The following is a 24869-nucleotide window of genomic DNA, read 5'->3' as shown; positions in this document are numbered from 1 at the left end:
GCCAGTCAGGGCTGGATCTCCGGCCAGGAAGGCGTTCCTGATCCTCCACGCAGCGACAAGGGACCCTGCTGCTCAGGCCTCCCAGGTCTGCGTTAGAGGCAGGTGGAGTCCAGGCAGGACTCGATCATAGCTACTGCAGGGTGGGGTGCTGGGGACCTGACTGTCCCCCTTGCACACCCTGGAATCCATCAGGGCTCCCAGACCTTGGCTGTGTTGAATGGGCAGGCATTGCTTGTGCACAAGGTTCAATAACCCAGTAATGGAGATGGCTTTCTGGCCGCTGTGGCCCGAGCCTGGACGTTCAGTGGCACTCCTACAGGAGGCTGGGCTTTCTTGGGGTGGACCTGAGGGACAGCTGGAACTCCAGGCTCATTGCTGCCCGAGCTCTGGGCAGGGTTCCTGGCTCCTGTTTCGGTCTGTCTGTTGAAGCCATTTGCGAAGTGAATTAGAAGATGGAAACAGAGCTCTCTTTCTCACTTTATTACACATGAAATAATAATAATAATAAACCCCTCAAAATTCCAGGTAATAACACAAAATCCAGGGGGAAATCCACTTCCAAAGCCCACGGAGGACAGGTGTTGCAGCACAAGCCCTCTTGGAGGGCCTGCATCCCACGTCCTGGCCTGAATTGAATCCTGGCTTCTTCTCATAGCTTCAAGCTAATGTGCCTGGGAGGGTGGCAGACAATAGCCGAAGTGTGTGGCTTCTGCCTCCGTGTCAGTGACCTGGCTCTTGGCACAGCACACTGCTCTGGGTTATCCTGCTGGAAGCACGGTCCATGCAAAGGCCGAGAGCTGCTTCCTGTGTGCTGGGGGCCTGCAGGGGCATGAGCGGGCCTCTAGCTGGCCTGTCCACGGAGCCAGGGCGGCTCTCCCGGCCTGGGAGCTGTGAGGACACAGCCTGCCTGCCCCAGGAGCTCCGCTGTCCGTGGCACCAGCGCTCCGTCTCTTTTCCCCGTCTGCAGCATCACACACTGCACAGGGTTCCAGTGGGGGTGGAGAGGGCATTGCAGGAGGGTGGCCGCAGGCCGGAGTCCGCCCAGGGCGGGCAAGGCTGCCCCTTCTGCTGCCCAGGCTTCAGCCCCGCCTTTACCTGTGGCGTCAGCACAGGTTAAGTTCCTTAGGGCTTGCTTCAGACTCCTCCTAACCTGTGCCTCAGCTGGGGTGCCCAATCCTGGCATCTGACTCCCCTCCCAGGATGGTGTCTGCCCCAGAGGGACTAACTGCAGGACCCCTTTCTGACCCTGAGGAAGCTAAGATGGAAATTGGGGTCTGGAGCAATGACTCAATTGGCTAATCTTCCCCTTGCAAGTGCCAGGATTCCATACAGGTACCAGTTTGTGTCCCAGCTGCCCCACTTCCCATCCAGCTCCCTGCTTGTGGCCTGGGAAGGCAACAGAGGACGGCCCAAAGCTCTGGGACCAGAAGGGCTCCTGGCTTTGGATCAGCTCAGCTCTGGACGCTGGGGCCATTTGCGGAATGAAACAACAGAAAGATTTTTTTTTCTGTCTCTCCTTTTCTCTATAAATCTGACTTTGCAATAAAAATAAATAAATCTTAAAAAAACAAAAAAAATGAAATTGGACCAGTCAGAATTCTTCCCTGGAAATTCTCTTTTTTTTTTCTGACATATTTTTGCTGAAATGTAGAGTACCATGATAGAGCTAAGGAGAGGGGCTTGCAGGGGCGAGGACAGAAGACAGATCGCCCGCCTGCGGGGCCACTCCCCAGCGCCTGTTCACAGCCAGGGCCCAGGTGGGCCTCCCACATGGAGGACAGACCCCGTCAGCCACTGCCTGCCCAGGCTCATGGCTGGAAGCTGGGTTGAAGCGATGTGCCAGGACTGAACCTGGCACCACCTCAGTGGTGGCTTAACCTGCGATGCTACAACACCTGCCCTGGGGTGCTGGTCACTCGTTCTGAATGGAGCATGCATCAAGTCCCCTCAGCACACCCAGGAATTTACTGTGTGTGGGGGAAATCTCAAGAATGACTTTTTCTTTTTTCATTTATAGTGCTTAAGTATCTCACACCTGAAGAGATACAGGACATGGCCTCCAGGGTCCTGCAAGGTAACAGCATAACTAACGGGTGCAGAGCACCCTCTCCTGGCGGCGACAGGCATTGCAGGCTGTCCATTTTTGTTTGTTAAAGATTTATTTATTTACTTGTTTATTTATGCACTTATTCATTTATTTTTGAAGAGACAAATCTACAGAGATAAGGAGATACAAACAGAAAGATCTTCCATTCTTTGGTTCACTCCTCAAGTGGTTGCAACAGCCAGAGCTGAGCCAATCTGAAGCCAGGAGTCAGGAGCTTCTTCCGGGTCTCCCACACGGGTGCAGGAACCCAAGGCTTCAGGCTGTCCTCGACTGCCTTCCCAGGACACGAGTAGACAGGTGGATGGGAAGTGGAGCAACTGGGACATGAACCGGTGTCCATTTGGGATGCTGGTGCTACAAGGCAGAGGTTTAGCCAGTTGTACCTTTGTGCCAGATGGAAAGTTAAGCTTGAACTTGCTTTCTCAGCTTCTCATCAGAGGAGGCCCTGAGATGGAGCATGGGCAGTAAGTCAGAATCAAGAGCCAGTTTAAGGTTTTCTTATTTTGAATTCAAGGGAGAAAGGGAGGAAGGGAAGCGGGGGAGAGATAATTAAATGATTCACCCCCCCAAGCCAGCAACGCTTCAGTGTGGCAGGGCCAGTCCCGGGGTGCGGCCCTCGCGTGCGGTGGCGGCAGCCAGTGCCTGGCCTCAGTGCTGCTCCTGGCTGCTGGGCACCAGGGGACTCGGGCATCACTGCCTGCCCCCGACGCGTTTGTAAAGGGTGTTTCGTGTAATTTTTAGAAGCTAGTGGGGGGAGTAAAAAATAATGCTGCTTCTCCTCGGAGAGGACACCGCCGCCAGGGCCGCGCGTGGGAGCCCGAGGCGGCTTCCGCGGGTCCCCGGCCTGACTGAGGCGGTGGGGCTTGCCCAGGCCAGGGAGGGCGTCGCAGAGGTGCTGGTGGGTGCTGCTCTGTCTAGCCATGCTTGTTCCAGTCCTGCTTCTCACTCTCACCAGTCAGAACTGGTGCCATGTGGGATCCTGGCATGTGCAAGGTGAGGGTTTAGCGACTGAGCCGTTGTGCCAGGCCCACAAGTCGGTTTCCATGGGAGAAGACTACCACACACTGCTTGATTTGGCATCACACTTTGACCACACTGGTGCATAGCTCTTCACTACAGCTTTTTTTTTTTTTTGCTAATCAAAATAAATAAATAAAAATGGGCATAAACAGACTTACCTGTGTAAAGAAAATCTCAACTAAATGGAAGTTTCAGCCCCCCTAACTTTCAACGAACTGAAAGGCAGAACAACAAATGGAGGGAGGCAGAGCCCCCACCTGCCGCTCCACTCCCCAAGGCCTTCAGAAGCCGACGCAGGGAGCTCGTTCTGGGTCTCCCACACGGGAAGGGCCCGAGAGCTGGGGCCATCACCTACTGCCTCCCAGGGCTGTTAGCCACAACTTGAAATGGCACTCTGACATGAGAAGGGATCCAAGCAGTGCCACAGTGTGTGCCTCCCTAACCATTTCTAGAGTCCCTGGGTGACGTCAACGGACAAGTGTGAAGAACTCCCCCGGCTTGAACTGTCAGAGACGTGTGTTGCATACTAATACTTGCCTTCCTTCTGGGAGTCAGGAATTTGGTGCTGGCTTGGTAAAGGTGCCCGCGTGACCAACTCCTAGTAAGCCCCTTGGGTGTTGCGTCTCTAATGAGTTTTCCTGGCTGGCTGCCCTTCACACTCATGGTCACCACACACGGCCTACGTGACTCCGCTGGCCAGCATTCCTGGGTCATGCCTCGATCCCTGCAGGCCCACCCCCCTCCGCCCTGCTCGAAGAGGCTGTACCTTTCCACTGTGGCCAGCTTTAAGTCCGATGATAGCTAACTGTTGAGTATGGTGATTCCTTACAGAGCAAAGGTCCAGAAAGCACACTGGGCGATGGGTCAGCACAGGTGTGATTCCTGGCTGGACCACAGCTAGGCTCAGGTCAGGCTCGCTCTCAATAACTCACTGGGTGGGACACAAAGTTTAGTTACTCCTCACTAGGGTATTGAAGATTTCTCTGCACACCCCTCCTAAAACTGTTCACCTAAACTGTTGACATATGTCTTGTTAGAGTTAGACTACCCAAAAAACAGCTAGGTTCAGCAAAATCAAGCTTCAGCGCTATAAACTGCTAAAGACTAAAATTAAAATAGACATGAGACAGCTGAATAGTAATCTATAGCCATTTTAAGGTGTATAGAACCCGGTTGTATATAAACTAATAATTGAAATGTCAATGTGGAAGTCACAGGATGTGGTTCAGAACCTGCATTTTTTTTCTCTGTTAACATATTGGTTACTCAATACCATGTCAACTAATTCCATAACGTTATAAATTGTTACTGATGTTACGTCGGGGCTTTTAATTGAACGGGATGATACTCTGCCAGCTCTACCTTCAGACCAGAGATGGTCTCCCCAAGAAACCCTTGAACTTATCTGGACAATAAGATGCTGGACTTTATGCTTGGTAGATGCTTGCAATGAAAGAATCTCAACTGAACTTGAACCGTGGTAATGCAACAAGGTGGAGGAATCCACCATGGGGGGGTGGGGGGAATCCCAGTGCCTATAAAATTGTGTCACATAATGCAATGTAATCAATTAAAAAACAAACAAAAATCTTACTCAATGTCAAAAAAAAAAAATCTGAGCTAAGAGGCGGATGTGGTGGCTCAACAAAATAACCTTCCCCCTGCAGTGCCGACTCCCTTCCGGGTGCTAATTCTAGTCCTGCTGGTCAACTTCTCACCCAGCTCTCTGCTGGTCGCCTAGCGAAGCAGTGGACGACGGCTGAACTTGTTGGGCTCCTCCACCCACATGGGAGACTCCCCCCAAAAAACTTCTGGCTCCTGGTTTTGGATCGGTGTTCAGCTCCAGCTATTGTAGCCATTTGGAGGAGTGAACCAGCAGATGGAACAGTTCTCGCCTTCTCCATCTTTCTGTAAAGTTTCCTTTCAAATACAAAGACAAGCAAACAAACAACAGATAGCCCATGAGTTGAGACGCCTGTATTCCACGTCGGGGCACCTGGGTCCAACGCCTGCCCCTGGCACCTGCCCCCAGCTCCTCGTTCACGGTCCCTGGGAGGCCTTGTGCCCTCCGTGTGGGAGGCTTGGACTGCTCACAGCTCGGCTGCTGCCCGCAAGGGAGCAAACCGGCCAGCCCCCGCTGCCCTAAGGCGGCAGTGCATTAAGTGGAGAGCCGCCCGGGGCTGCATGTCTCTGCGGGACAGGAGATGGCCACCTTCAAGGCGGGGACAGGAGAGCGGGGCATGCTCTCTGCGGCGGGAACAAGCTCCTGGCACACAGCACCATGGCCTCCTTGGCGCAGCCAGTCACACTGGCAGGGAAGAAGCGACCACAGGTGGGAGGTTAGCCCAGGAGGAAGGTCAGCCATTGCCGGGCCAGGGTCCCCTAGCAGATAAAGGCACTTCTCCCACAGCACAGTGCAGTTAGCTTCAAGAGGCAAGAACTGCACCTACGACGCCAGGGAGGCTCCACGGCCTCCCAGAGTCCTGGCTCTCGGCGCCTAGGCCATCTCAGCGACTTCCTCACGGCGTCCTCACGCCCAGGAATGTTTCAGCTTTCCGTGTGTCCAGGAAAGTTCAAACAACCACAATCAGGGGCTTCAAAAAGTTCATGGAAAAATGGAACGGATGAAAAGATGAAAACAAATTTTAACATTTTTTTTTTTTTTTACTGGAAAGGCAGATCAGATCAGATCAGATCAGTACACAGGCTCACTCCCCAAGTGGCAACAGCTGGAGCTGAGCCAGTCCGAAGCCAGGAGCCAGGAGCCTCTTCCGGTTCCCCCACGTGAGTGCAAGATCCCAAGGCTTTGGGCTGTCTTCAACTACTCTCCCAGGCCACAAGCAGGGAGCTGGATGGGAAGCGGGGGCTCCGGGATTAGAACCGGTTGCCCATATGGGATCCTGACATGTTGAAGGTGAGGACTTTAGCCACTAGGCTTTCGCGCCAGGCCCAGAACCATCAGTTTTAAAGACAAACGACCTAAGCATCCCCAAGGACGCCGAGGCTACCTGGTGAGCAGGGCACCCAGGACGTTATCTCGGGGCAGCTGCGTGTTGTGTAAGCCACACGGCGCCGGGCAGTCAGACCGCCACACCCCGCGGGGTGACCTTCCAGGAACAGGTCCTTCTGGGCGCAACACACATCGGCCACCCCGTCTCGGAACGCTCCGTCACTGGAGCCCCTTTCCAAAGCCCAACAACCGGTTCCCTGAGCCATCCCGAGGCCCTCGCCCTTCCCCACACGCCCCTGGCGAAGAGACGCGCGGCGGCTTCGGGGCCTCCTCAATCCCCGGGGGAGGCTGACCCTGCGCGACCGAGCCCTCCGCAGCTCGGGAGGCCGCCCCACCAGCACGCCTGCTCCGTTTCTCTCTTACCAGCTCTGCCCGGCCCAGGCGGCTGCTGCCGGCCACCCCATCCCGCTTCCCGAACCCGGAACGCGGTGCCCGCGGGGCCACGACCCGACGCCGAGCGGCGCTGGAGCGCATCGCGCCGCGTGGAGAAGCGGGGCAGCGCGCGTGCGCAATCGGGCCGTAAACAAGCCCGCCCCGTCCCCTGACCCCGCCTCCGGGGGGCGGGCCCTCGGGGGGCGGGGCCAAAGGCGAAGGGGCGGAGGGGGAGAGCGAGCGCCGGGGACGGCGCCTGCGCGGTGGGCGTGATCCGGGCACTTAGGGCAGGATGAACGCTGCTTTCCAAGATGGCGACGGAGGGAGGAGGGAAGGAGATGAACGAGATTAAGACCCAATTCACCACCCGGGAAGGTCTGTACAAGCTGCTGCCGCACTCGGAGTACAGCCGGCCCAACAGGGTGCCCTTCAACTCGCAAGGATCCAACCCTGTCCGCGTCTCCTTCGTCAACCTCAACGACCAGTCTGGCAACGGCGACCGCCTCTGCTTCAATGTGGGCCGGGAGCTCTACTTCTACATCTACAAGGGGGTCCGCAAGGTACCGACCCGGGCGTCGCCGGGGCCGGGGCCGGGGCACCGGCAAGGCTGGCCGGCGCTCTTACTTTGCAGTGGGCCGGGAACTCCGCGGGGTACTCCCGAGGAGTGGCGCTCGGCAGGGACTCGGGGTGCGGGGTTGGGGCCGGGAGGCCCGGAGGGTCCGCCGGCCGCTGACACGGCCCCGGGCGCGGGCTGGCCTGGCCCGCCTCGCGGGAGGGGTGCGAGTCCGGGTCGGAGAGGACCTGCTGCACCTGGTTGTCCCGGAGCCTCTGCTGCGGTGCGGGGGACCCTGTGTCCACGGTGGGAACCCTGTGTCCGCGGTGCGGGGGACCCTGTGTCCACGGTGGGAACCCTGTGTCCGCGGTGCGGGGGACCCTGTGTCCGCGGTGCGGGGGACCCTGTGTCCACGGTGGGGACCCTGTGTCCACGGTGGGAACCCTGTGTCCGCGGTGCGGGGGACCCTGTGTCCACGGTGGGAACCCTGTGTCCGTGTTGCGGGGGACCCTGTGTCCGCGGTGCGGGGGACCCTGTGTCCACGGTGGGAACCCTGTGTCCGTGGTGCGGGGGACCCTGTGTCCACGGTGGGGACCCTGTGTCCACGGTGGGAACCCTGTGTCCGCGGTGCGGGGGACCCTGTGTCCGCGGTGCGGGGGACCCTGTGTCCGTGGTGCGGGGGACCCTGTGTCCACGGTGGGAACCCTGTGTCCACGGTGGGAACCCTGTGTCCGCGGTGCGGGGGACCCTGTGTCCGTGGTGCGGGGCGGGCCGGGTGCGAAGACTTCTGTGGGAACCTGCCCGGATCAGTCTAGTCCAAGTCAGACTGTCCCGAGCTGGGAGGGCTGTGCCTTGAAAGCGAGTGTAAAAGCGTCTCGTCCCTCTGAGAGGCGGTACTCGCCCTTTCAGGGTGTCAGCGTTTATTGGGGCTGAGGAGTAACTGTTCCCGCCTAGACGTGCTGACCTCACAGAGGTCCAGGCCCCCGGAGGGTGAGTTGGCCGGGCGGGGCGAGGTGGTACTGCTCCGAGAGCGAACATCTCCACGTCTTGTGGGTTTGCCGTGTTTCTCCTGGTCATGACGACTGGGGAAGTGACACCCCAAGTGTTAGTGAGTCGTTTTTCTCATTCAAGGTGGATCTTTTGTGTTGGCGTGTGCTACTTTAGTTGGCTCTTGGGGAGATGCTGTTGGAAGTTGAGGAAAAGGAAGCTACTTGACACTCCTTGGTCTGGAAGTCTGAGGCATGTGGACCAGGAGCTGAAGCTGGCCTTTGTCAGCGTTGTCACCGACTGAACTTGTTGGGTGACCTTGGATACGTGACTGAAGTGACTGTCGTGCTGCCTTGTCATAATTAATAAAATCACTTAGATGAACTTGCCGGGCCTGAAGCCCTCAGGAGACGTGAACTATAGCAAAACAGTGTTAAAGGTACCTGCGACAGGAAGCTGCCTCTTGACATTGACGGCTTCAGTTCTTTCTAAATAAATGAAGAATTCTAAGTTATTAAAACGTGCACGTGCATAAAATGCAGTGTGCTTCAGAGCGGTTCCCTGGCAGTAGCGCCTTGTCTGAGTCTCGTAGCCTTGGAGAGCGTCAGAAAAACAGATCCACACCTGATGTGTCATCATCATTCCAGTAAGTTCTCTTACTGGGCCACGTGCTTCGGAGACATTATTCTATTATTTGCTTGCTTAGAAGGCAGAGACCGAGAAGATCTTCCATCCTCTGGTTCACTCCCCCAACAGCCACGGTGGGGCTGGGTTGAGCCAGAGCCAGGAGCCTGGAGCTCCATCTGGGTCTCCCAGGCAGCTGCAGGCTTCCAAGCTCCTGGGCCATCCTCCACTGCTTTCCCAGGTGCACCCGCAGAGAGCAGCCGAGACTTGTTCCAGGGCCTGGATGGGATGCCAGCGCCACAGGCTCTACCCAATTTGCCACAGCCAAGCCCCCAAAGAAATTATTTAAAACAAGTTATTTTTTAGTAACTTATAACAGCATGCCCCAGCCAATGTGAAACATATCAGTCGTCCTTACCTGCACAGTTCGAGCATTTTGCCTGGTTTTTGGTAACTTCTCACTGTTCTCTGTTAGTGACTTACTGGTGTCATAGACAGTTCTTCTAAGCCGTGGTGATTTTAAAGTTTTTGCTTTTCTTGTATGTGACTGCTTTGTGACTCTAATTTCGGATTTTAAAATAGAACAAAGAATTCATGCGAAAAGCCAAAATACACTTTGGGGGATTAATAGTTAAAAAATATATTTTTGAGAGTTGGCCATTTCAGCTTTTTGGCTTTTCTTGGAAGTGTATAATTACTGTGACCCTTGGAAGGTCTAATTTGCATGAATAAATTTATTTTTAAAGATTTCTTTGTTTTTATTGGAAAGGCAGATTTACAGAGAGAAGCAGAGACAGACAGGAAGATCTTCCATCCACTGATCCATTCCCTAAGCAGCTGCAACGGCTGGTGCTGAGCCAATCCGAAGCCAGGAGCCAGGAACCTCCTCTGGGTCTCCCACGCGGGTGCAGGGTCTCAAGGCCGTTCTGGACTGCTTTCCCAGGCAGGGAGCTGGAAGGGAAATAGAGCAGCTGGGACACAAACCAGTGCCCATATGGGACGCTGGCACTTGAAGGTGGAGGATTAGACTGTTGACCACTCCCCGAAAGGCTGCTCTAGGCCAGAGCCAGGAGCCGGGAGCTGCGTGTGCGTCTCTGTCCCACTCGGGTTGTTTCCAGCTGCTTGGCCAGGTGAATCCTCTAGGAGCTAGATAGGATGTGCAGCAAGCTGACTGGAACCAGCATTCATACGGAACAATGTCACAGGCGTAGGCTTAACCTCCTGTGCCATCATTCTGGCCACAGAACTGGGTTTTATTTTATTTTTTTAAAGATTTATTTGTTTTTATTATAAAGTCAGATATACAGAGAGGAGGAAAGAGAGGAAGATCTTCCGTCTGCTGATTCATTCCCCACGTGGCCGCAGAGGCCAGTGCTGAGCCAATCCAAAGCCAGGAACCAGGAAGTTCCTCCAGGTCTCCCACGCGGGTATAGGGTCCCAAGGCTTTGGGCCGTCCTCGACTGCTTTCCCAGGCCACAAGCAGGGAGTTGGATGGGAAGTGGAGCTGCCAGGATTAGACCTGGCACCCACATGGGATCCCAGCATGTTCAAGGCGAGGACTTTAGCTGCTAGGCCACCATGCTGGGCCCATAACTGAATTTTTCTTTAAAGATTTTTATTTATTTTTGTTACAAAGTCAGATATATAAAGAGGAAGAGAGGAGGAGAGAGAGGAAGATCCTCCGTCCGATGATTCACTCCCCAAGTGACCGCACCGGCCAGTGCTGTGCCGATTTGCAGCCAGGAGCCAGGAACCTCTTCCAGGTCTCCCACGCGGGTGCAGGGTCCCAAGGCTTTGGGCCGTCCTCCACTGCTTTCCCAGGCCACAGGCAGGGAGCTGGATGGGAAGTGGAGCAGTTGGGAAACAAACCAGTGCCCATATGGAATCCTGGCAGTTGCAGCACCTTTAGCCACTAGGCCACCGTGCTGGGCCCCTTCTTCATTTCTTGATGGAGCTTAAGGTTGGCAGTTGCTCTTTTAGCATTTTTTCGTGGTGTCAAGCTTCTCTAGCAATTGATGAATTAGATCATGCTTGCATCGCTGGTTTATGTTGTAGTAAGGATTTGTTGTGTTTTTTTTTTAATTAATTAATTTATTTATTTATGTGCAGACAGAAAAGTTGATTTGCGAAGGGACCAGGTGAGCAGGAGAGGGAGAGGGAGGGGGAAGCACCTCCGGAGAGAAAGCCGCGAGGTGGGGTGCTTCCCGAAAGAGGAGGGAGAGACACCCGTTGTTTTTCTTTTAATGTTTTAAATTTGTATTTATTTTCGCTGTATTTGAAAGGTGGAGAGAGGCTGACTGGGATCTTGTATGAACTGCTTCACTCCCACGTGGCCGAAGCAGCCGGGTCTGACTAGGCCAAAGCCAGCAGCCTGGAGCTGCAGCCGCGTGGCCCACGGGGGTTGCAGGGAGCCGGATCTGAAGCAGCGTGGCGTGGAGCTGTCCGCTGGGTGTATGCGGCGGCTTACCTTCGTGCCTTGGGTCTATGTTGAGGGTAGATGTGTTAGACCAGAGCCTGGCAGTCCATCTGTGTTCCTGTAGAACAGGAAAACCTGTTCTGTAAGAAATAAGCAATCACTCACAAGGAAGGACCTCATAAAACTTTTGTTTATGTGGAAGTACGAATTGGGCAGGTGCTGACCAGGCAAGCAGCTGCTCCTCCTATGGAAATCCCTGGTATGCATTTCTACAGTGTACCACTCAGCCACTTTGTGGCTTCCTCTGACTCGAAGCTGTTTTCCTTTGGTTGGTTCACAACAGATTCATCGTTTGTTTTTTTGTTTTTTGTTTTTTCCTGCTTCAGTAAAATTGTACAGGTGCTCATGCTGTTCACCTTGTCTCTTTATGAGGGTATTTTTAAAAGTTAATTAATTTTTATTGGAAAGGTAGATACACAGAGAGGAGGACAGACTGAGAGGAAGATCTTCTGTCCGATGATTCATTTCCCGGAGCTGAGCCGATCCGAAGCCAGGAGTCAGGAGCCTCTTCCTGGTCTCCCACGCAGGTACAGGGTCCCAAGACTTTGGGCTGTCTTTGACTGCTTTCCCAGGCCACAAGCAGGGAGCTGGATGGGAAGTGGAGCTGCCGGGATTAGAACCGGTGCTCAAAAGGGGTCCCGGTATATGTAATGTGAGGACTTTAGCCGCTAGGCTATCGCGCTGGGCCTGAGGGTATTATTTTTAAAGATTTTTTAAAATTTTGTTTATTGGAAAGGCAGGTCTGCGAAGAGGAGGATAAACAGAAAGATCTTCCATCTGCTGGTTCACTCCCCAAGTGGCCGGCATGGCCAGAGCCGAAGCCAGTCTGAAGCCAGGAGCCAGGAACTTCTTCTGGGTCTTCCATGTGAGTGCAGGGTCCCAAGGCTTTGGGCCATCCTCTACTGCTTTCCCAGGCCACAAGCAGGGAACTGGATGGGAAGTGGAGCAGTAGGATACGAACCGGCTGCCTTACAGGATCCTCGCAGGTGCAGTGTCTTTGGAATGACAGCCGTATCACTGACGAGGCAGGCCCTGCTGCTTTGTAGGACTTTGTGCTTGGCATGATTTATTTAACCTGTCTATGAGGCCTAGTCAAAGGCTCTGGGTTCATCTCCAGCTCTGCCATATTCCATAACATCACAATCTCGTCATAAAAAAAAAGACTCCCTTAAAGGATGTTTTGAGCAGAAAATAAAGAGGTTATAACTGCCAGGGGTGATGCCCAAGCCGCAGTCCGAGCGTGCATGCTGCCGAGAGCTGCCCTGGTGTCGCTGCGCCACGTGCCCCTCTCCGCTCCCGACTGCGGCCTGGGCCGGGCACCGCCTGATTTGTCTTTGGGTCCACCAGTCCAATAACTGCTAGCTGAATGAACAAGCCATTCGTTATTCTGCTGGGCTGGGACGCCTTGATAACATCAATGAGGAGCAGGCCCTTCACACGTCTTCACACAGTCAACAAGGGTGCAAGCATCGCCTTGGGCTTCCTTGTCAGATGACAGTCCGCTCAAGGTCGGGCCCATGTCTTAGCTTTCTTCAGTTTCCCTTAGTTTGGCATTATCTCTTCTCTATCACTCTTGTGTCTCTCTCTCACACACACACTCACGTATTTATTTATTTATTTATTTTAAGATTTATTTTTATTGGAAAGGCAGATATACAGAGAGGAGGAGAAACAGAGAGGAAGATCTTCTGTCTGATGATTCACTCCCCAAGTGAGCGCAACGGCCGGTGCTGCACCAATCTGAAGCCAGGAGCCAGGAGCCTCTTCCAGGTCTCCCACACGGGTGCAGGGTCCCAAGGCTTTGGGCCATCCTTGACTGCTTTCCCAGGTCACAAGTAAGGAGCTGGATGGGAAGTGGAGCTGCCGGGATTAGAACCGGCGCCCGTATGGAATCCTGAGGATGCAAGGCGAGGACTTTAGCCGCTAGGCCACACCGCCAGGCCCAAAAGTAAATAAATCTTAAAAAAAAAAAAAGAATGACTGTAAAGCCTCCTGGAATGAGTATCTCGGTTTCTTGGGAAGGGACATGGACATTTTCTAGTTTTAGCTTTCATAGACTGTGTGCAGCAGCTAAGCTTGTATACACACGGCATCTTGTGCTGCTCGTTTGTGTGAGAGGTGAATGTCTGTCAGCCAGGGCAGTTGCTGGGTCAGAGAGCACAGGCGGGGCCCGGCACCTGCCAGCGTTTGAGGGGCAGTCTCTCTTTCAGCCAGCAGGCCAGGTGATTGTGTGCTTGGTCTGAGAACCACTGTCTTCTAGGAACTAATTAAGGGCTCTCAGAGTGAGCTGGAAGATCTTATTGGCTGTGTAAACTGTAGATTATATAATGGTACTTCAAAAACTGTAAAATGGAATTAGAAGACAGGTTTATTTTAGTGCAAAGAGAAGTGATTTTAATTGCCTGGTTCAAATTCCACCTGTTCACATTTACAATCTTGCATCCTGCTGATGTCCTGGAAAGCTGCAGGATGCTGGTCCGCCCACCAGGGAGGCCTGAATTGGGTTCCAGACTACTGGCTTTGGCCTGATGATGGCTGTGGCAGGTATTTAGACCTGTACGTGTGTGTGTGTGATTTGTCTTTCAAATAAATTTTTCTAAAAAAATTGAAATTCCTGCAGTGTTTTCACAAATACATAATTTCCATGAACTTTTAAAAAAGATTGTATATTGGGCCCGGCGCCATGGCCTAGCGGCTAAAGTCCTCGCTTTGAACACACCGGGATCCCATATGGGTGCCGGTTCTAATCCCGGCAGCTCCACTTCCCATCCAACTCCCTGCTTGTGGCCTGGGAAAGCAATGGAGGACACCCCAAAGCCTTGGGACCCTGCACCCATGTGGGAGACCAGGAAGAAGCTCCTGGATCCTGGCTTCTGATCGGCATAGCACTGGCCGTTGCGCTCACTTGGGGCATGAATCATCGGACGGAAGATCTTTCTCACTCTCTCTTCATCTCTGCATATCTGACTTTCCAGTAAAAATAGATAAATCTTAAAAAAAGAAAAAAGGGACCGGTGTCCTTATGGGATCCTGGCACATACAAGGTAAGGACTTTAGCCAGCAGGCTACCATGCTGGGCCCTGTTTGTGTGTGTGGAGGTGAGATCTTTGAGCTGCTGATTGACTCTCCCAGTGCCCATAGGAGCCATGGCTGACCCAGGCAAAAGCCGGGCTCGGGGAAGTCAGTCTTAGTCTCTTCCGTGTGTGCGCGTGAGCAGGTGTGCCTCCAGAGTACATGCTATCTGGAATCTCAGTGGGGAGTGGAAGCAGGACTTGAACTCAGGCACTTGAATGTGAGAAGCAGGCATCCCTGGTAGCTGCTCACTGTGCTGCAGCACCTAGCCATGTTGTTTGCAGACACGTCAGAGGTGGGCACACGGAGACACAGAGCTCTCCTGCGCACACTTGTTGTGAAGAGCTGCATGAATGTGCGGTTGTGGACGGTCAGCGTTGGACTGTGCCTGGCTTTACCTGCAGGCAGGAGCTTGTGGCTCAGCCCTCGGAGAGCTGGCCTGCTCCCCTCATTGCGGATGCGGGGCTTGCCTCGGGGGCATCGTGCACACACTGCCTTCCCTGTTAGTCCAGTATTTGGATTTTGTGGCTTCAGATTGGCTCAGAATTTCAACTTTTAAATGCTAAAGTGTTACTGATTACCCAAAACCAACTTGCGCTGTATAACCCCTTTAAGTTGTGTCTTCTCGACTAGGGATCATTGATGACTCCATTTTACTAGACTCTCTGGAAGAACTAAAGTCTACATTAGAGGAAGTACAGGCCTGTGAACTTGGAGCCTATTGATTTCCAAAGAGGGCTCTGGGAAAGGTTGTCTCAATTTGCCACTGTCTCAGACCACTGTTGGTGGCCGAGCCGTGGGTCAGCCATGGTGTCCGTATGTAACCCCTCAACAGTGGTTCAGCCATGGTGTCAGTATGTAACCCCTCAACAGTGGGTCAGCCATGGTGTCCGTATGTAACCCCTCAACAGTGGGTCAGCCGTGTTGTCCGTATGTAACCCCTCAACAGTGGGTCAGCCGTGTTGTCCGTATGTAACCCCTCAACAGTGGGTCAGCCGTGTTGTCCGTATGTAACCCCTCAACAGTGGGTCAGCCGTGTTGTCCGTATGTAACCCCTCAACAGTGGGTCAGCCGTGTTGTCCGTATGTAACCCCTCAACAGTGGGTCAGCCGTGTTGTCCGTATGTAACCCCTCAACAGTGGGTCAGCCGTGTTGTCCGTATGTAACCCCTCAACAGTGGGTCAGCCGTGTTGTCCGTATGTAACCCCTCAACAGTGGGTAGGCATGTTGTCCGTATGTAACCCCTCAACAGTGGTTCAGCCATGGTGTCAGTATGTAACCCCTCAACAGTGGTTCAGCCATGGTGTCCGTATGTAACCCCTCAACAGTGGGTCAGCCATGGTGTCAGTATGTAACCCCTCAACAGTGGGTCAGCCATGGTGTCTGTATGTAACCCCTCAACAGTGGGTCAGCCATGGTGTCCGTATGTAACCCCTCAACAGTGGTTCAGCCATGGTGTCCGTATGTAACCCCTCAACAGTGGTTCAGCCATGGTGTCAGTATGTAACCCCTCAACAGTGGGTCAGCCATGGTGTCCGTATGTAACCCCTCAATAGTGGGCTCCTCAATTGTTCTGGCCTTTCTCGTCGCCTTGTGTGACATCACTGGTGTCAGGAACTATGAGTAACAGACTCAGCAGGCCTCATAGGTGTGAGACTTACAATTTGGCCTGTTCAAATACATCACACCTGCTGGTGGTGAATAATTGCTGCTCACGGATTTGCCTCATGTAAGTTTCCTTTATGTTAAGTTTTACTGTTCATCAAGATAGCTGTTTTTCTGTGACTGTACCAGGCCATCAAATCCTTTAAAACTATGAGAATAATTTTTTCTTTTTTTAAGATTTATTTATTTTTGTTGGAAAGGCAGATACACAGAGAGGAGGAGAGACAGAGAGAAAGATCTTCTATCCACTGATTTACTCCCCAAGTGACCACAACAGCCAGAGCTAAGCCAATCTGAAGCCACGAGCTTCTGGGTCTCCCATAGAGGTGCAGGGGTCCCACAGAGGGACCCTCTTGGACTGCCCACTCCCTTACCAGCACCATGAAACTGGGCAGGTCCCAAGGCTTTGGGCCATCCTATGCTGCTTACCCAGACCACAGGCAGTGAGCTAGATGGGAAGTAGAGTAGTCGGGACATGAACCGGTGCCCGTATGGGATTCCAGCATGTGTAAGACAAGGGTTTTAACCACTGCAACATCATGCTGGGCCATTGAGAATAATTTTTTTTTAAAGATTTATTTTACGGGCCTGGCAGCGTGGCCTAGCGGCTAAAGTCCTCGCCTTGAAGCGCCGGGATTCCATGTGGGCGCCGATTCTAATCCTGGCAGCTCCACTTCCTATCCAGCTCCCTGCTTGTGGCCTGGGAAAGCACTCGAGGACGGCCCAATGCTTTGGGACCCTGCACCCGCATGGGAGACCTGGAAGAGGTTCCTGATTCCCGGCATCGGATCGGCGCACACCAGCCCGTTGCGGCTCACTTGGGGAATGAATCATCAGACAGAAGATCTTCCTCTCTGTCTCTCCTCCTCTCTGTATATCTGACTTTGCAACAAAAGTAAAATAGATCTTTTTTTTTTTAAAGCGAGTGCCTAATATAATCTCTTTTTTAAAAAGATTTATTTATTTTATTACAGTCAGATATACAGAGAGGAGGAGAGACAGAGATGAAGATCTTCCATACAATGATTCACTCCCCAAATGACCCTAATGGCCGGTGTTGCGCCGATCCGATGCCGGGAACCAGGAACTTCCTTCTGGTCTCCTATGTGGACGCAGGGTCCCAAGGCTTTGGACCATCCTTGATTGCTTTCCCAGGCCACAGGCAGGGAGCTGGATGGGAAGTGGGGCAGCCGGGATTAGAACCAGTGCCTACATGGGATGCTGGTGCATGCAAGGTTGTATCTAGCTACCAAGCCCACAGTCAGGCCCACAGTCTGGTTTTAACTAGCACTCTGATACAGGATTGTGGTATACATGGCAGCTTTGCCTGCCGTACCGGGATCCTGCCTTTGTTGCATTGTTTTGGTGCTGAAGTGATTTCACCGTGGCCCCGGTGATAGTCTTGTTGCTCTGAGTCCCAAGTCCTTTTGACCCAGTTTCAGGAGTCATGGTGGCTGCCGTCTTTAGAGACACAGAAAGACATTCCAGACCCGGCCTGTGCAGCCTGTGCGTGTCCTGCACACTCCTGCTGTCGAAGGGGCCTTGACTCCTTGAGGGGCAGGGTGCATTCAGGGCGCAGTCTGCACAGAGCTGGGGAGAATGACCAGGATCTATGTGAGTCCTTCCTTCTCAGAATTTAAGATTGTGCTTTGACATTTGTGTCCATTGTATAAAGAAAATCTTGATCTTTGTTGACATTAGTGAATGTAACGTTTTTGCCTTATGCAGCATGACAGTGCGCTAAGCTGCGGCCTGTGATTTCACATCTGATGTTTGACTGCCTCGAATCTTCCTGCTGATGCGTCTGGGAGACTACACATGGGAGCTCATGTCCTTGGGCCCCTGCTGCCGTGTGAGAGACCCAGTTTGGAGTTCTGGGCTCATGTTTTTGGTTTGGCTCAGCCTCAGAAGTAGGCATGTGGAAAATGAAGTATCAGATGGAAAGTCATTGTCTGCCACTCAGCCTTTCAGATAAATTGATAAATCTTTTTTTAAAAAATACGCTCAAAATAATAATCTGCTTGTTATTGACAGTATTACTTTGTGGGGCCCAGCATGTCGGCTCAGTGGAAAAATCTTCGCCTTGCAAGTGCTGGGATCCCACATAGGCACTGGTTCGTGTCCCAGCAGCTCCACTTCCCATCCAGCTTCCTGCTTGTGGCCTGGGAAGGCAGTGAAGTATTGTTCAAGGCTTTGGACCTTGCACCCATGTGTGAGACCTGGAGGAGGCTCTTGGTTCCAGGCTCCTGGCTTCAGATCTACTCAGCTCCAGCTGTTGCAGCCATCTGGGGGAGCGAACCAGTGGATGGAAGATCTATCTCTCTCTGTGTTTCTCTTTCTCTTTGTAAATCTGCCTTTCTAATAAAAATAAATAAATCTTTTAAAAAAGAGGCAGAGAGATATCTTGGCATTTGGTGGTTCACTTCCCAAATGGCCGCAGCGGCTGGAGCTGGGCCGATCTGCCTCCAGTTTTCCTCTGTGGGTGCGGGGCCAAGGACTTGGGCTGTCTGCTACTGCCTTCTCAGGCACATCATCAGGGAGCTGGGTTGGAAGTGGAACAACCAGAACTTGAACCTCTGCAGGTGGAGGATTAGCTTGCCGTGTTACCACGCCAGCCGCTTTTTGCTTAAATGTTTAATGTTCATTACAAAGAGAAGGGGATTGCAGACCCACGTGAGCCGCTTGTTGGGATGTGGGCGGGTGCAACAGTGGCTGAGAAGTGTGTCTGCCTTTGCTCTTGCGGGTTGGAGGCCTGGTGTGCAGCTCCTGGTCATCAGACGATATTAAAGCAGGGGCAGAGATGCTCTCTTGCTGCCACCTCAGTGACCTGGGTCATGGGGAAATGTCTGGGGTGGTTGCTTGATGGCAGGTGGGTAAGAGTGACCTGGAGGTATGGATTTGTAGCATGTGGCGCTGAGCTTGACTGCACAGTTGTCATGAATCTGACCCTCTAGTGGGTCCTTCCTGTTGGCCGGAGGCTGTGTCTGTGGTGACTGTGACGTCACCCATGTTCTCCTGCAGCTTCGTTTTCAATGGCCACAGTCTATGTTGCTTTCTGGGAACATGTAGGGTGTAACTCTTGATTATTTTGTATTTTCACTTGCTCACGAATTTTGACAGCGTACCACTGGGATTTAAGTGTAAAGCTCGACCGGTTTGCACAAGTGCCCACAGCCAGAGTGAGAACAGCAGCCCAAGCAGAGGCCTGTGCGCTCGACTGTCAAGGGCAACCATAGACTTCACTGGGAACATTGGAGATTAGTTTTCCTTATTTTTGAACTTCATTGAAGTAGAGTTACTTCGCATGTGTTTCTTTTGTATGTAGCTGCTTTCATTCAGGATTGTTTTTTGGATGCGTCCATGTTTATCCCTAATGCTTTCCTTAAGTAATGTTGTGTGTGACCCATTATTTATCTCAGCGGCTGCAGAAAGGCATTTGAATTGGGCTACTTTTGGGCTGTACGAAGAGTTTACAACTTGGGAAGTATTGTCCAAGAATAAACTCCTAGCTGTTGAATTTGTATTGAAAGAATTCATTGCTGTATGCTGCGAATTGCCTTTCCTAAAGACGTGCCATTGGGGGGCTGGCATGGTGGCTCAGCAGGCTAATCCTCTGCCTTTGTAGCATTGACATTCCATATGGTGTCGGTTCTAGTCCTACTGTTCCAGTTCTGATCCTACTCCCTGCTTAGGGCCTGGGAGTGCAGCGGGGGGTGGGGGGGGTGACACGGGTCCTCGGGCTCCTGCACTCACATGGGACACCCAGAGGAAGCTCCAGGCTACCAGCTTCAGATCGGCTCAGCTCTGGCATTGCAGCCATTTGGGGAGTGAGCTAGTGGATGGAAGATCTCTTTTTCTGTCTCCTTCTCTCTGTAAATGTATCTTTTTAATGAGATAAGTTAAAAAAAAAGAAAGAAAGAAAAACAAAGCCATTTGCTACCCCTGTGGCACTTAGATGAGACCTGCCTGTCACAAGTCATAAATGCCAGTCTAATCAATCAATACTTTGAAACAGCCACTATTTTGTTGCTAGAACTAGAGCCTGGTAGATATCAAGTGCATAAACACACTATTTTTACTCTAGTAAAAAAAAAAAAAAAGAAAAGAAACCAGACTTGTTGGAGTGCCTGTTTACTGAGTTGGGTTATAGGAATTAGGACGTAAAGGAATCTAGACTAGGGGCGAGTGTCATAGTATAGAAGGTTAAGCCTTAGTCTGCTGTGCCAGCGTCCCATACGGATGCTGATTGGAATCCTGGCTGCCCCACTTCCAGTCCATCTCCTTGCTAATGTGCCTGGAAAGCAGTGGACGATGGCCCAAGGCCATGGGAGACCTGGAAGAAGCTTCTGGCTGCTGACTTCAGATTGGCTCAGCTCTGGCTATTGTGGCCACTTGGGGAGTGTTCCAATGGGTGGAAGATCTTTCTGTCTCTCTTTCTCTATGTAAATCTGACTTTCAGATTCAAAATGAAATAAAACTACTTAAAAAAATTGACTAGTTGATGAGATAGACATATATAGCAGATGTCTGTTGGGCAAGTGTCTTGTGGTGAACTAACTAATGGTTAGGGCCTGAGGAGAGAGCCGTGCTCTTCCTCACAGCGGCATCAGAGCCCTCCGCTCGCCCCTGTGGCCTCTGGAGTGAGCTGAGGCCAGGCTGGGTTCTGGAGAGTTGGAATTCGAGGCCAGACGTTGGTCGTTTGCTGTAGTAGCTGCTCGCCATTCGATTGGGAGGTGTGCTTAGTATTCGCTGACCGTCCCTTCCTTCCTCCCTTCCTTTTTTCCTTCTTTTCTCTCTCTTGTCTTTCGTTCTATTTGAGATCACAACAACATAGTGGGTCTAAAATACTGTCATTTGAAAATTCATGTTGACACACTGAGTGGTTCACACTGCAGTAGCAGTTGGTGTTGGGTGGGTGGGTAGTGGTTTTGAGGCTGGTGAAGCCAGGAGCACGCCACGGGTCTGCCTGGCCTCGGTTCCCTGCGGGAGGAGGACCTGTTGGAAGGTGGAAACTTTTGCCTGGTTGTGTATTTCGGGCACTTTTCATGTAGAATGGGAACTCTCTCACAGATTACTGCCTATGTTACCAAGCAACTTGAGTAGGAAAAGTCTAGAATCATGTATGTATCTGCCGAATGTAATGACACGACTTGTCTAGAGATCAGAAGGACAGCGGTGTAGTAGTTAAACAGCCTTGTTCATCAGTGTTTTCTCAACACTTGCGGAAGGACATGGAATTTTCCCTACCCTGCTGTTTTCAGGAGGAATTTAAAAAGAAATAATTTCTAAGAATTTGAAGCAGAAACTTCCATTTGAGATGTTGGTATTCCCTTTGGAATAGGCAAACTTATTTCTATGTGTATTTAGCAGAAGAGTTTAGTAAAGTAAGTTATTTGAATCTGTCAGCATTTTAATGTGATGCGATCTGGTGTTAGAATGTGTGCATGTTGAATCCGTCTAATGTTTATGCATAGCTGTTCGTGCGTGGGGCTGTCAGTTTGCCGGAGTGCAGCTCAGGGCGGCCAGGTGCCTCGCGGTGTGGAGTGCTGCCCCGGACGGTCAGCGCGAGGAAGAGAGCGCGGGCGCAGGAGCTGCACCTCAGCAGCTGGCCGAGTTCCCTTTCAAAGCGCTCTCAGCAGAAGTGGATTTTACATCACTAACGCTTCTTAAAGGACAGGCTGTCTCTAGAAAAGATGACATGTGGTAACGACAGGAGCTTGTTACTCAGCACACGCTTGGACTGACAGTGCTGGGCCGGAGGTGGTGGCGGGGGCGATGGGACACACAATCCTGCCTCCTCCTTGCAGCCACTACCGCTGATCCCAGGCAGTTCTCCCCAGAGGAGCTGGTGGGGCCCCTGGGAAAAGGCTGTCTCTGGGGAACAGCAGACTGTCCCAGAGATAGTCGCTGTGAAACTTTGTCATGATGTGTTGTGGGTGACAGGCGATGTTCCATGTTCCAGGGCTGACAGGCTGGTGTCCGGTGCGTTGTCCCGCCTGTCCTGCCACTGTGCAGCTCTGCTCTGCTTTCCTGGCCTCGCTGCTGCCGGACCCAGCAGAGGCACCCTGGCCCCCGGGCGCCGGTCTGTCAGGCAGGTGTGGGTTGGGCACTAGTGTGTGTGAGAATGAGGGGAGACCGGAAGCTAAGGTAAATCACTGCCTTGTTTTGAAAAATTGAATTCCAAGGAACACATGCTGAAATTTCAATTTTATTGTTGTCTTTCTCCAGGAAATTAAAGAACAGAAAGACTTTCTTCCTTGTGTTCTTTGAAGGTGTTATTGGACGGTGAGAACAGGAGAACAGCTGTGTTCAGAGCAGGAGCTGTCCTCAGCTGCCTGGCGTGTTGGGGGGTTTTATTCAGCTTCTCTACTTACTTATTTTCATTTTATTTGGAAGATAGAGATCTTCCATTCACTGGCTCATTCCTTTGAAGCCTACAACAGCCAGGGCAGACCGGACCAGTGCCAGGAACCCAGAACCCCAGCCTAGTTTCCCACATGACTTCCAGGCCCCCGGTGCTTCAGCGTCACCTGCTCCTTCCCAGGGACACATGAGCAGGAGGCTGGCCTGAAACCGGAGTGGGACCTTGAAGCTAGGCCTTCGGGGACAGGACGTGCCAGCCAAGTGGCGTCTTCGCGCCTGAACTCATCACTTGTCCCTCCTGCGTGGTTTCAGCAGAACAGCACTGTGAGGTGAACTCCTCGACAAGACAGATCTGGGATCTGGTCCGGGGGAGCAGTAGGGCTCTGGGACTTGGTGCCACCTCAGTTGTAACCTCACAGTGCAGTGGAAAGGTTCCTGGGCTTGGGAGTTAGACGCCAGGCTTTTTACTTGAATTCTCTTTCTGTGGGCCTGCAGCGCAGGGTGCTGAAGTGCAGGGGTGCTGTGTGAGCCATGAATTGGCAGGCCACGATCTGCTGGGCGTGGTGTTTTGTTTGACTCACAAATCAGAAAGGCAGTTAGTTGTTAGGTTGTGGGCAGCAAAAGAAGGATTTAATTTTCTGTGTGTCTGGCTGTAGGTCTCTTGGTTCCTGTCAGCCCCCCCCCCCCCCGCTCCCCACTTATTCGGCGTGGTTTCCTTTCTAAGGCGTTCTCAGGGATTCCTGGCAGCTGGCTTCCAGGGTTGGCAGGGGTTGTGCTCACACAGACACACTTGTTTTTACTGTTGGGATAAGTGAGCCTGTCAAAGAGGGTCAAGTTCTTTACATACCGTGTTCATGCCAGTTGTGTGATACCATGTTCATGCCAGTTGTGGGGGTATTTTGGTGGAGAAGGGAATGTGTGGGTGTTGGTGGTGCTGGCATTGTTTTCTTGAAGGGCAGGTGGTTGTAGATGTGACATCTGTGCAATGCTGTGCAACTTGTTTCTGGAATGTTGGACTGTTTGCTGCTTGTCAAGTGTGGGCAGTAAAGACATTTGATGCTCATTGGACCTAGTTATTTCTTCTCTCTCTCTCAATGTATTTATTTGTATTGGAAAGGCAGATCAGATTTATGGAGAGGAGAGACAGAGAGAAAGATATTCCATCCCCTGGTTCACTCCTCAAATGGCCACAACAGCCAGGACTGATCTGATCTGAAGCCAGGAGCCAGGAGCCTTCTGCGGGTCTCTCAGGTGGGTGGGGTTCCAAGACCTTGGGCTGTCCTTCGCTGTTTTCCCAGGCCATAATCTGGGAGCTGAATGGGAGGTAGAGCAGCTGGGACATGAGCTGTTGCCCACACAGGATCCTGGCACTTGCAAGTTGAGGTTTTCGCCACTGAGCCATCACTCCGGGCTTGGACCTAGTTAATTCTTTCTATATTGAAGAAGATTTTGGTTAAACCGTACATAGAGCTCTGTTCAACAGGTGAGTCTGTCTCAGTCTGGAGAGGTCAGTGTCCCGGGTCCTCCCTGCCTTTTGCTTGGAAGACATTGGTGTTTCCTTGCTTTCCACAGGCCGTGGTTGGGAACTCAGCCCTGAAGGCGCCTTGAAGCCTGGAGGCTGACTGGGCTAAAAGTTTCTATCTCAAGTTTTGTTTTGTTTGAAAGATAGAGAAACAGAGCAAGGTCTCCTGTTCTCTGGTTAGCTTTCCAAATGGCCACAGTGCGCCAGGCTGAAGCAGGGACCCAGGAACTCCGGCTGGTTTCTCACACAGGCCAGCGATGGGAACCAAATCACTGACCCTTGACCACTGTCTCCAGGGTGTGTGTTAGCCGGAAGCTGGAGGAAGGAGCTGGGGCAGGAGCTTGAATTCAGATTCTGGTGTGGCAGGTGGGCCGTCTTAATTGCTGCGCTCAGCTTCCACCCAGGGCTCCAGTTAAGCATAGGGCCCCTTTTGCTCTTCTCCAGTGAGGGGTCCTCTGTGGCCCTTGGTCAGGACCACCCCCTTGGTCACCCCTGCTTTGCTCGGCTGAGATGCATTCAGGAGGAGTGGGAGTAGCAAGCACAGCCTCGTGTGTTCTCTGCTGACTTTTTGAAAGGCTGTAATGGTAACCTTTGCTGCCACTCGGCCTGTGCCGGCCGCCTGAGATCCACTCAGGCTGTGGGTGACTCAGCAGTGACTTTGTTAGACTTGGACCATGTGTGGAAGAAAGTGAACCTCCTCCAGCGACTGAGCGTGGCGCACAGTGAGACACTTAGTGAGGGGCAGCTGGAAAGCACACCACGCCCAGACGTGGGAGGTCACGTGTGGGGGGTCATTTGTGCTGTGGTCAGCAGTTTGTGTGACTGTTGGGACAGGGGACTGTAAGGAGAGGGCCAGATCTGCTGCAGATCAGGGGGCAGCCCGGCCCCCTGCAGAGGGGGTATGGGTGGGCAGCAGCCGCCAGGCCCGCCCTGGGAAGGAAATGTGAGGGCGAGGCTGCTCTGCTTTAACCAGATCCCTTGCTTCCTGCTGATGAATCCGCAGCGTTGTGGGTGGAAGCGGGTGGAAGGAACCTGGTGCAGGGCCAGTGAGGCTGAGCTAGCCGGGCTCCGACCAAGAAGGAGGCCAGTCCAGACCTG

At 52.5% G+C, this 24869-nt stretch overlaps 1 protein-coding gene across 5 annotated transcripts in view; it reads left to right on the top strand.

Annotated features, from left to right (window-relative positions):
• Nucleotides 1–6712: 6712 nt before the first annotated feature.
• WDR20 (WD repeat domain 20) overlaps nt 6713–24869 on the top strand; it is a 46309-nt gene continuing 28152 nt past the window's right edge. The window contains exon 1 of one of the 5 annotated variants that reach the window (XM_004584285.3): nt 6713–7069. In XM_004584285.3, the coding sequence (XP_004584342.2) occupies nt 6821–7069 (249 nt within the window). In that variant the 5' untranslated portion in view covers nt 6713–6820. The remainder of the gene's footprint in view (nt 7070–24869) is intronic. The other 4 variants (XM_036496330.2, XM_004584282.3, XM_004584286.3 and 1 more) reach the window with 4 other exon arrangements.

The sequence above is a fragment of the Ochotona princeps genome, chromosome 26, assembly GCF_030435755.1.
Source record: "Ochotona princeps isolate mOchPri1 chromosome 26, mOchPri1.hap1, whole genome shotgun sequence".
Lineage (NCBI taxonomy): Eukaryota > Metazoa > Chordata > Mammalia > Lagomorpha > Ochotonidae > Ochotona > Ochotona princeps.
Note: the sequence above shows the minus strand (reverse complement) of the source record. Positions and strands in the feature narration are given on the sequence as shown.